Source organism: Macaca fascicularis, chromosome X (genome assembly GCF_037993035.2).
Source record: "Macaca fascicularis isolate 582-1 chromosome X, T2T-MFA8v1.1".
In the NCBI taxonomy this organism is placed as follows: Eukaryota; Metazoa; Chordata; class Mammalia; order Primates; family Cercopithecidae; genus Macaca; species Macaca fascicularis.
Window position 1 is genome coordinate 19,568,984 of NC_088395.1, and position 12,195 is coordinate 19,581,178.

The window sequence follows — 12,195 nt, forward strand, 5'->3', positions numbered from 1 at the left end:
CAGGCACCTGTAGTCCCAGCTACTCAGGAGGCTGAGGCAGGAGAATGGCGTGAACCCGGGAGGCGGAGCTTGCAGTGAGCCGAGATCATGCCACAGAACTCCAGCCTGGGTGACAGAGCAGGACTCCATCTCAAAAAAAAAAAAAAAACAAAAAAAAAAAACAAAGTGGCTTATACACTTTTCAAAAACAACAACAACAACAACAACAAAATAACAACAACAAAAAAACACATCATAGGCCAAAAAGCCCACATAAAAATTCCAGGGGCCTTCAAATGCTATTTCTCCTATAAATCTCATTCACATGCCATCTCTGTTCTTCCTATAATTAGAACTTTGCCTGTATTTATTTGTCTTCTCCATTCAGGATAAAAATGACCCAGTGTGTATTCACAATGATTTCTTTAAAAATATCAATCCAGGAATTCACAGCCTGCTACTTTCCTTTTGAATTGGCAGTCTGGTTCCTTTGGGTTCACAACGATGATTTCTTTTCACAGCACAACCATCACTCTCCAGCCAGGAGCTAGAAGCATGGCAGGTGCTTTCTTGGCAGGCACCTTGCTTTGCCAACTCCACTATCCCCACACTGCCCTGAGCACTCCCTTCCTTCCCTAAACCATGCTTTGGAGGCTGGCTCAGGCTGAGCAGTCAGGGCTGGTAGACTCGCTCCTGCCAGATGAGCAAGCTGTTCACCCGACCAAGGGTCAAAGTTGTTTCTACCTAAACCTGCTTAAGTCTCTTGCTCATTATTGGTAGCACACATTTGGTTAAATTGCACAAAAATATTCAGGTGTGAAGAGAAAGAGTTGGTGGTGAGGAAGGATAAAGGTAATGATCTGAAGGTTTTAAAAAAAACCGTTGCCACATTTGGTGTGAAGGAGACAACTAAAGAAGGTAAGGGGTGAGTGGTGGGGGGTGCGGCTCTAGAACTTGAGACAGAACCCAGTGGGAATCATCGAGGATGCACCATGGATGCAGAGATAGATGGAACTCAAACCAGCAAACCCATATTTAGGGAAGTGGCCTTGGCCCTATGTCATAAGATTGTATTGATAAATTATGAACGAATATTCATTTTGATATTTTAAGCTAAAATTAGATATTAAGGCAGATGTTTTAGGACTTTAGGATTCCCTACTTGATTCAACTCTTTCAAAAAAACTAGTCCGTAAATTCAAAATCCTCCTAAGGCTTATCTGTCGGGGCAAAAAGAGAAAAAAAGTGTGTGTGTGTGTGTGTGTGTGTGTGTGTGTGTGTGTGTGTGTGTATGTGTGTGTGTGTGTACAGCTTTGCAAAATTAGAGAAATCCATCTATTAATCAATAAAAATATTATACACATACAATACATGTTATATTTTATTAATAGATTAATCCTACAGTATTGCAAAACTATTATGTTCTTGCCTTGATCTGTCTCTGTGATTTAGGGGTTTTTGTTTATTGCCTTTTTCTGTTTATTTTTAATCATCAGTAGAATTAGAGAAGAGCTATCATTAGCATTTATATAACATTCACTACAAGAGAAAAGGACAGATTTTATATTATACAGTGACAAGGGCCCAGTCTCTGCAATATAACAAGTAAACTGGAACAATGGGGAATTTTTGATGATATTTTAAAACTTTGGATTAAAAGGCCAGCCTTTACACATTTTGTTTTATGTAAATATCATAGACTATATGGTTATTTTTTCCTTTTTCCTACTTGAAGCAAGTCCAGAATGACGAGCAGGATTTAGCTGGCAGTGAATAATAGAAAGGAGGCTGGTATTGTAGATGATGGCAAAGGCCTATTAGCCTCTAGGCAAATCCAGTAACAGCTCTGCCAGCGCTCCTCTCTCTCCTTTATGCAATCAACATTCAGTTTCTCTGCAGCCAATAGGCAGGCAAAAGTGGGCAATATTTCTGAGAAATGCATTAATCATTTTCCTGGTCTTGACTTGTGGTTTTTCTTAATGCATTATTACAACATTAAAAGAAAAGTCATCTTCTATGACAGAAGCATTTTCAATTCTTGTTCCCTTTCAGTATTTGATCACAAGCATATAGACATATTTTACATGGTTTTATCCTAGTGTATGCAGTTTTGTGTTCTGATTTGTTCAATTTGCAAAAAAACTATTTTTGTATTTCCATTGATTCATTTACTTATTCAGCAAGCATTTATTAAAGTGCGTATTAGGTTTCAGGCACTATTCCAGGTACCACAAATATAAAAATAGACAAAAATCAGGTCCCTGCCATTGAAAAGCTCTCAGCTTAGTAGAATATAACAGATAATTACAATGCAAAGTATCATAACAAATACATATTTAAAAACCTGTGTTTACCATCTTAATGGCTTCACAATGTTCTACCTGGAAAATACACCTTAATTTTCCTTCTTGATTATTTTTCATTATCACAAATACTGCTGTAATTAACACGTTTCACATGTTTCTTCTATCATCAATCAGTTTCTGTGGATAAATTCTCAGGAACAAGATCACTGAGTCAAAAAGTGTTATTCAGATATCTATAGCTCTTGACATACCTTGCCAAATAGCTTCATATAAGGATAACACAGACATACAAATTCACCAGTTCTTCTACGCCTTGCCAACAGCCTTACCACTAAATATTTTCTTCGGATTTTCATAAGTAAAAACCCATTATTGTCTTAATTTGTATTTATTTAATTAACAGCCAAGCAGAACATTTTCTTGTGGTTAAGATATTTTTCTCCGTCTGGGTTCTGTGTTTATGGCAAATTTATCTATAATTTATCATTGTTATAAGAGCTTCCTAATATTTTCACATACTACATATATACTAACTTTTGTCATAATTTGTTGCAAATGTTTTCCTATTTATTGTCTTTCTTTAGCTGGACTACCTTCAATTCATACCAAAATCTTAACCATTTTTCTTATTAGTCACATCTGTTTATTTTTTCTTCTGGAATTTCTTTCCATGGTTACAGCCTTAAGAAATTTGTCATTCTACCACTGAAATAAATGTTCTCTGTTGTCCATTCATTTTTTTCACTCATTTAACTTTCAATAAATGTCTCCTATGTGCCCTGCTTGCCACCAGGGGTAAAAAAGGATGAATGACATGTTAATTATCCAAAATTTGGAAGTAGGTAAAAGGGGTTCCTGCATGCCCTCCCAGTGCCACACTGGGGACCCCATTAATTGCTTCTGGAGGGACATGTATCTCTGCTTGGCACACTATTTACTATTTATGAGGCTAGTTTACAACTCTGTTACTGTGGATGTTAACTGGTGAAAACTGAGAGCACTGCAAATGATTCCTGCCAGGTAGTAACAAAAATAAATTTTGACGAGCAGAAATGCAAAGGATTTGTACCCTAAAAAAGATAACCTCAAAGGTCACAGTTTTATTGCACTGTAGGGCACTATGTAGTTATGCATGTAACTTAGCAATCTTAAATATTTTTTTTCAGTCATTATCTTTGTTCTTTCACAATTCTCTTCAGGCCAGCCTTACCATCTTACAGATCCCTTCATTAATGAGTTAAATAAAACTCTGACACAGGCTCACATTAGGTTATGTACGAGTTAGGAAATCTGGCTTCTAGCATCACCCCTGCCACTTCCACCCCTGCCACTTCCACCCCCATGACAGTTCCCTTAAGGTCCTCCTCAACTTCTAGCTTCCTTTTCTATGAATTGTGGGTTTCTGTGAGGTCAGAGGGCATCAGCAAACAATAAGCAATTAGAAAACTGTGTTTCTACATATAGATACAACTGTTGAATCAGAATGAATGATAAGGTTCTAAGCCTAAAACCCAGGATCCCTTGGGCCTAAGGGAATCTGGAGGGACATTTCACTAGCAAGAACAAGAGAATGTGGTACAGCAGGAAGAGTGAGGGTCTCCAATCACAGGGACCAGGCTTGGCCGTCAACCCTGCCTCTTCTAGGGTCTCTTGATCCTCCTTCCTCATCACACACAATAAACTGTGTGGGCTGAGGAAATGGGCTAACGCTTAAAGAACTTTGTCACATCTGCTACATACTACAGTCTTCTAAGAAATTTCACTCCTTTTTTTTGGCCTCTAAATCCACAATGTCCCCCACAATAAATACTAAATCCATGCTCTAAAGATGGATCTGGGTCACTCTGGATACCCAGAGTCTATGATCAATTCAAGTAGAAGAGAAAACTTGGTGGCACCGGGTTGGAAATTCAGAGGTATTTAGTAAGCTGTGTCAGAGACAATGCTTTCCAATGGCCCCAGGTTTGAACTCAGCTGGCTTGGGGGCATTCCTCTGGGGAAAGCCATTTTCTCAGACAGGAGACTCAACTAGAGGATCCCTAATTTCAAGACCAAACAGCCTGTGAGTCTGCAGCAAGGCGTTTTCATGGGTGGGTAAGCAGTGACTATGACAGCCCATTCGAGGCCACTGCACTGCCCGGCCGGGTTGCTTACCTCTCCTACCACCTCTATGATGTCACCAACTTTCAGCTCAAGTTCATCATCATTCTGGGGCAGGTAGCTGAAAGCCACCTGGCACCGGCGCCTCCGTCGCTCGCCTGGATGGGAAAAGCAAAATATTTAGAGACAGCTCTTCTCCCCAAATTAGATTTTTAAAGAGAGGCTTCCTAGGCATGCAGGCAAATTAAGCTGACTTGTCTCAAATAGCTCTCTGGGACATGGCTAGAGGCACGGCAGCCCTGGTCTCTTAGAGAGAGGCAGTAGAAAGCAGAGCAATGCTTCTTGGTCTTTTAAAAGCTGCTGGGTCAGAAAGGCATGGATATGAGAAACCGATCCATTGGTGCAGAAGGCAAATACCCCACCCCTGAAGCACTGGAGCACAGTGTTGCCTTAAACGGTTTTCCATGGATGGGGCTTTATATTTGCTGCTATTGATTTTTAATGGAAGCTGATGTGATGTGGTAGAGAAAAAAGAATGGTCTGCTTCTAATGCTAGCAAGGCAGAGGGCATTTTTCTAAATGTGCAAAGGAAAGATAAAGCATCCTGGCCTTTTTCTTACTAATCATCACCCTTTCAACATACGGGAACTCAAGCCTGATAAGTGAAGGCTGATTAGATTTCAGCTGCTCTTGGTACCATTTCAAATGCCCCACAGGATTCAACAAATCCACTTCTGTCCTATTCCCTCTATCCCAGGGGATCCATTAACAGGATCCCTGGCTGCTTACACAGAACCAAGCCAGACAAATCAAGATAAGAGTCAGGGCCACACTTCACTCGACCAGAGGACACTCAAGGTTACAACATCTCACTCACCCAGCGTGGCCCATCTGGGAGACCCTGGCTTAGAGCTGGTTCAAGTACAGACACAACTTTCCACAGCACATCCACACCACAGATGTGCACTATGTGGAGAAAGAACATGTATAGGGGTAAGGGTGAGACAGACAGACAGACAGACAGACAGACAGACAGACAGACAGACAGTGGAGGCCCAAGCCAGGGAGGCGGATGGGAGATAGGAAGTGAGACCAACATTGCTCAGAAGTTTGTCGTTCATGGCTGACCGCCTCACACCATTCCTTCATGCCACTGCATGGCCTAGAAAACCAAAGGGATCAATGACTTCAAAGAAACACATTTAGAAATGCTTAAATTATTTTTGGGCACTGCCTACAGGGATTCTTTTTCTTTTCTAATCTTTTCTCTGAGAAAGGAAGTCCATGCAGAGGTGATCAGAGGGCACATTAAGGCCCCGATGCAGGATGACATCATACAAAGGGGAAGGTCTCTGTGCTACATCGGATGTGTGCCCTGATCAATATATTTCAAAAGCCGGCGGCCTAGTTCCCTCTGTTCCATTTTTCTCACCTGTACCTCACTAAGCAAGAACAGAGTTGAATAGAGAGAAGAGGGCAGAAGTTCAGAATCGGTATGTTGTCTAATCACATCTTTGGTGACTCCACAAATATTCTCCACCCTTTTGTGCAAAATTACAAGCCTCTGGGTCTTAAGAACAAACACAGCGCTTCCAGGCCAATTCCTAGGTGCTGATGGCACTGTCAACAGGCTAAGTAGTGCAACCCCAAGGAGGGCTTGGGTCTCCCTAGGACAGAGGGCCCACTCCAACTTGCTTTTCCAAGGAGGAAAGTCAGGAGGAATGGGTATTCCGATGCAAAGAACACCACCACTATTCCATGGCTTCCCACACAATGGAAGGCAAATCAAGTACTCTGTACCAAAAAAGATACGGATTTCTCATTCTAGCAAAGAAGGTCTAGATTACAAAGCAATCTTGGTACCCCATTCCTGACCCCTGCAACTCCCCTGGCCCCATAGACACTTCTTAAGATGAAGTTCTACTATCAATCTTTAAAGGGCTTTCATTTGCTAGATGTTATGTTAAAAGCAAACTCTGCAGACACAAATCTGAACATGAAACAAGTGAAATGACAAACGTCTGAAAACCAACACTCACAACCACAGAAGTCAAAGTCCTGACCAAAGTGACTTCAAATAACACCATCTGAAGATCTAGTGTTAGCTGATGCCATAAAACTTACAGTTGTATATAAGTTCATATCTTCAAAAAACCCTCTGTAAAAAGTAGCATCTGATCCAACACTGCACAAATGGCAAAGGAGAGTGATCTACTCTTAGAGAAAAGACTAACCCAATGGATGCAGGACCTGAAACAGAATAATCAGACCGCTCTTAAACCAAATCTCTGCATCGGACTTCCATAAAGGCCTGCCTGGTGTCAGAAGAATGATGTCTTCGCTAGTTTCTCTCTGCCAGGCTAGTCCATCCTTCTTAAGAGCCTCATGACTGTTACTCTTTTGGTGGCATAAAGTCCTATAAAGCTCACTGCCAACAGTAAGCCCTACAGAGGGCACAGGGGAGGGACCCAGAGATGGCTGATGGTAAAGATCACCTGACCTGACGCCAAGCACAGTCATTCGCCCTCGCATTGGGATAGCTCACAATCACTTCCTATATCCATCATCCTCTCCTCCTGCCAACCACATGAGTTAAAAAATAAAAGCCAGAATGGGCAATCATTTTGCAAATGAGGAATCCAGGACTCAATGACTTACCCCAGGTCACCAAGCTAGTAAGTGGCAGCATTTCCTTAGCCTAAGTTCATAGTTCTCTCTCTAGTGCTGGATAAACTAATTCAATTCACATTTTGTGCCAAATTCTCTGCAATCTGTACTCAACTGCTTCCTACAACACTGTACCACGTCACTTAGGTCACTGCCATGGATCTCTCATTACAGAGAGCCCCAAACTCCTGGAATGCTGCTTTTCGAGGCCTCAACTATAGCTTGTCACGGATTTGAATTTGTTTGTCAGTACCACCTGACCTACAACCCAGTTCAAGGGGGATGCTTGAAGTTGGGAGAAATTGTATTTCTGTTGCATTCATCCATCTTAAACTTAAGGAAGTCTGAGAAAGTCATTTGTCATTTTTTCCCTCTTCCTGGAATTTCACTGATGTTTACTAGTGAGTCTTGACCTTCCTTAAAGAGGTAAGGAGAGGACAATGCCACCTCATTTCAGTAGCTCACATAAACTAAAGGAAAAAAACTTACGACTTGCCTATGCCTGAGGTTTGGAATCCCTTAGTTTGAGCCACCACCTTCATGTCCAAATGAACTAGGCGTGGAATTTTTACAGTAGTCCCCCCTTATCAACAGTTCCACGTTCTGCAATTTAGTTACCTGTGGTCACCTGAGGTCCAAAAATATTAAGTGGAATATTCCAGAAATAAACAATTCATAACTTTTCAATTGCATGTCATTCTGAGTAGTGTGATGAAACCTCATGCCATCCTGCTGCATCCTGTCTGTGAATGTGAGTCATCCATTTGTCCAGTGTCTCCACGCTGTAGATGTTCCCTGCCCCTGAGTCACTGATACTGTTTGCTCCTTACATCCAACCACAGACAGCATTGTGACCCCACGATCCAGGATCACTCAAAGCAGATGATCCTCATTCTGACAGATCATCAGAAGGTCAATAGTAGCCGAACACTAGGTCACAATACCTACATCATTCACCTCGCTTGATTACATCATGTAGGCATTTTATCATCTCACACCATCATAAGAAGGCTAAGTACAGTACAATAAGATATTTTGAGAGAAAGAGAACACATTCCCATAACTTTTATTATAGTATATTGTTAGTGTTGTACATTATTATTAGTGTTTTTTTATTGGTGTTAATCTCTTCCTGCGCTTAATTTATAAATTAATCTTTCTCATAGATATGTATGTATAGGTAAATACAAAGTATATATAGGGCTTGGCACTATCCACAGTTTCAGGCATCCACTAGGGGTCTTGAAATGTAGCCCCCACGGATAAGGGGGGAACAACTGCATTAAGTGAAATAAGGGTTAGTTGATCACAAGCACTGTGATATCACAATAGCCGATCTAATGATAACTGAGACAGCACACCCTCAACTCTCTCACTAGACCCCATGGTCACCTTTCATTCGTGACCACTTACTGTTTAATAAAATAGTAACATTTATTGAGCACCTGCTATGTGCCATAGACTGCTAAGCACTTTACATATGCTACCCCATTTAATCCTCACACTGAACCTCCGGGATAGATTGCTAACCCCCTTTTTACAGACAAGAAGACCTTGGAGGCACATAGAGATCACATATTTTACCAGAGGATTTCAAACCAGGCAATGCAGCTCCAGAAGCACTATCTCCCTCCCACATCTGACTGTTCTTAAGCATTCTCAGTCCTGGGTGTTGAGATCACAGAAGGAACTAGCTACACTAACATGGTATTTGTTTGAAAGGTGGAACCAGGAAGCGAAAAACCACAAATCAGGAGCTTTTGCTTATAGCTGCTGGGCACTTGGTCCCTACAGGCCCCAGATTTAATAAAATAAAGCTGGTTAGATGGGGAGGCAATGCAACTGCCTTCTCAGAAAAGGAAATAGCAGAAACTGACTATGGTGTCATGACCCAGTCCCCAAAACAGCACATACATCTATATTTTAGAGGCTACATCCTAGGATCTTACAGCATGTGAAATTTACTAGGCCCATTCATTCAGTGTCTGTGAAAATATACTAATAACAAATAATGTATTGGATGAAAAAAGTCTTTGGGTCAACTGAAAACTTCAACACTTATAGAGCTTCCCACCCTCCACCCCCACCCCCCCACCCCCCCACCTCTTTTTTTTACATCCCCAATTCCCCATGATGGAACAAGAGTAAAGCTACAAGGGTTTAAATCATCTGATATTTTCAAATAATCCATCAAATTAATCAACTAGATCCTTACCACATACCTGGGGAACGTGGTAGTATTCTGAAATCATATTGAAAGGGAGAAACCACTGATAAAAAGCAAAAGAGGAAAATCAAAAGAAACCCCTAATTCCCAGTTTCCAGGGTTACTTCTGGGATTTTCTACACATATGGCCTGGGGACCACCTGCACCAGACTGTTAAAATGCAGGGCAGAACTACTGAACTCATTCTTTGGGGTTGGGGCCAGGGACCTGCATTTAAAGCTATCTCTTGAATAATACCTATGAAAATCTAAATCTCAGCAACAAATCAGTACCACAAATAACAGATGATTAAAAAAAAAAAAAAAAAAAAAACACCTTGTGGGAACAGGTGGTCTCCCCTTGGAAGACTCTAATCTATGTCTCTTATTCTTTGCTGCATACTGAAATCGCCTAGGGAGTTTTCACTAACTACTGATGCCTTCCTAAATAGCAGCCCCAGAGGAACTAGGTCTCCATAGAAAAATGGCTTCTTCTAAGCCTACAGCAAAGAAAATACAAAGTGAGACTAAAATATCTGGTTGTGCTAAAATTCATGAAGTACTCAAACATCTAAGGGATAATTTCAAAAGGACACAGGAGTCAGCTAGACAGGGCTTCCACTGGCCAAAGTTGGGACAATACAGTAGGTACTGAGGGAATTTGTTATAATTTATTCATTAAAAAAATTCATGAGTCCATATTGATATGTTCAATGGGTAGCTAGATAGCTAGCTAAAGAAGATCAGGTAGATAGTTATGGGGTGAGAAGTGAAAGCTCCTTTTTTCTCTTTTTTTAACAAAAGAACGTTGACAAATAGAGAAATGATAGAAATAGACAAAGTCATTTTATAACGATCATAGTAATAATTGATTCTGGGAAGAATCAATGGTTGCTAAAACCACTGGGCGAAAGCTTGTTGGGGGTTAAGATATTTACAAAATCTCAAAGTATCTCCCCACAGATTATTATCTCCCCACAGTTACAAAAGGAAAATGGTCCCCTTAGAATGAAGAGAGCTGGCAGATATAGCCTTACCCAAGTGATCCAAGTTAACATTGCTAATCACAGGACAAATTGACATCATGTGCCTCCTAATAGGCTGCACTGAGAAGGACCTATAGAACATCATCACCTATAGAATACTTCTATAACATCACCTATAGAATACTTCTGCCACAACATTTACCTAAATCCAACCACGAGGAAACAATCATGCAAATTTAAAATGAGGAGCAGTTTACAAAAACTGATCTGGCCAGGTGTGGTCACTCATGCCTGTAATCCCAGCACTTCGGGAGGCTGAGGTGGGAGGATCACCTGAGGCCAGGAGTTTGAGACCAGCTGGCCAACATAGTGAAACCCGATCTCTACTAAAAATACAAAAATTAGCCGGGCATGGTGGCCCACTCCTGTAGTCTCAGCTACTCAGGAGGCTGAGGCAGGAGAATCGCTTGAACCTGGGAGACTGCAGTGAGCCATGATATTGGCTCACTGCAGTCTCGACCTCCCAAGCTCAAGCAATCCTCCCACCTCAGCCTCCTGGGTAGCTGGGACTACCGATGCAAGCTACCACACTGGCTAATTTTTGTATTTTTTGTAAAGATGGGGTCTCGCTATGTTGCCTAGGCTGGTCTCAAACTCCTGGGCTCAAATGATCCTCCTGCCTCAGCCTCCCAAAGTACTGGGATTATAAGAGTGAGCCATCACACCTAGCCAAAAAAAAAAAAAAAAATTCTTATTGATACATAATATTTGTACATTTTTATAGGGTACGTGTGATATTTTATTCCATGCATAGAATGTGTAGTGATCAAGTCAGGGTATTTGAGTGTCCATCACCTTGAGCACTTATCATTTCTATGTATTGGGAACATTTCAAGTCCTCTTTTCTAGCTATTTTGAAATATACAAAACATTGTTGTCAACTATAGTCACCCTACTCTGCTATTGAATACTAGAACTTATTCTTTCAATCTAACTGTATGTTTGTATCCAGTAACCAACCTCTCTACTCTCTACCTCCATGAGATCAACTTTTTTAGCTCTTCATGGTTACCTCAGCACTATTCACAGTAGCAAAGATATGCAATCAACGTAAGTGTCCATCAACAGAAAAGTGGATAAGCAAACTGTGGTACATATACCCAATGGAATGCTACTCAGCCATAAAAAGAATGAGATCTGCAACAACATGGATGGAACTGGAGGTCATTATGTTAAGTGAAATAAGCCAGGCACCAAAAGACAAACATCGCATGTTCTCACTTTGTAAGATCTAAAACTCCAAACAATTGAACCCATGGACATAGAGAATAGAAGGATGGTTATCAGAGGCTGGGAAGCGTAGTGGGAGCGGGTCGGGGGTGAGATGGGGATGGTTAATGGGTATAAAAAACATAGTTAGAAAGAATGAATAAGACCTACTATTTGATAGCACAACAGGATGATACAGTCAGTAACAACTTAATCATGTATTTTCAAATTACTAAAAGACTGTAATTGGGTTGTTAGTAACACAAAGGATAAATGCTTGAGGGGATAAATACCCCATTCTCCATGATGTGATTATTACACACTGCATGCCCGTATCAAAATATCTCATGTATCCTGTAAATATATACACCTATGTACCTACAAAAATTAAAAACAAAAGTTATTTTAAAAAGAAAATAAAATGTGGTATAATAGACTACTACTGAGCCGTAAAAAAGAACGAGATCCTGTCTTTTGCAGCAACATGGATGGAACTGGAGGTCATTATGTTAAGTGAAATAAGCCAGGCACAGAAATATTTGTTTCTTAAGTCAATATCATAAAAGATATTTAAAAGGCTAGAGAATTATTTTAGATTTAAAAAGAGTAAAGACATATGACAACTAAATATAATGTATGATCTCTAATTGAATTACGCATTTTTAAAAGGCTATAAAAACATT

General features: G+C 40.6%; 1 protein-coding gene across 24 annotated transcripts in view; it reads right to left on the minus strand.

Moving 5' to 3' along the window:
• Positions 1–12,195, minus strand: part of SH3KBP1 (SH3 domain containing kinase binding protein 1) — a 361,548-nt gene that overhangs the window by 175,896 nt on the left and 173,457 nt on the right. For all 24 annotated transcript variants that reach the window (XM_074028997.1, XM_074028992.1, XM_074028995.1 and 21 more), the window contains one exon: positions 4,440–4,543. In XM_074028997.1, coding sequence (XP_073885098.1) covers positions 4,440–4,543 — 104 coding nt within the window. The remainder of the gene's footprint in view (positions 1–4,439; positions 4,544–12,195) is intronic.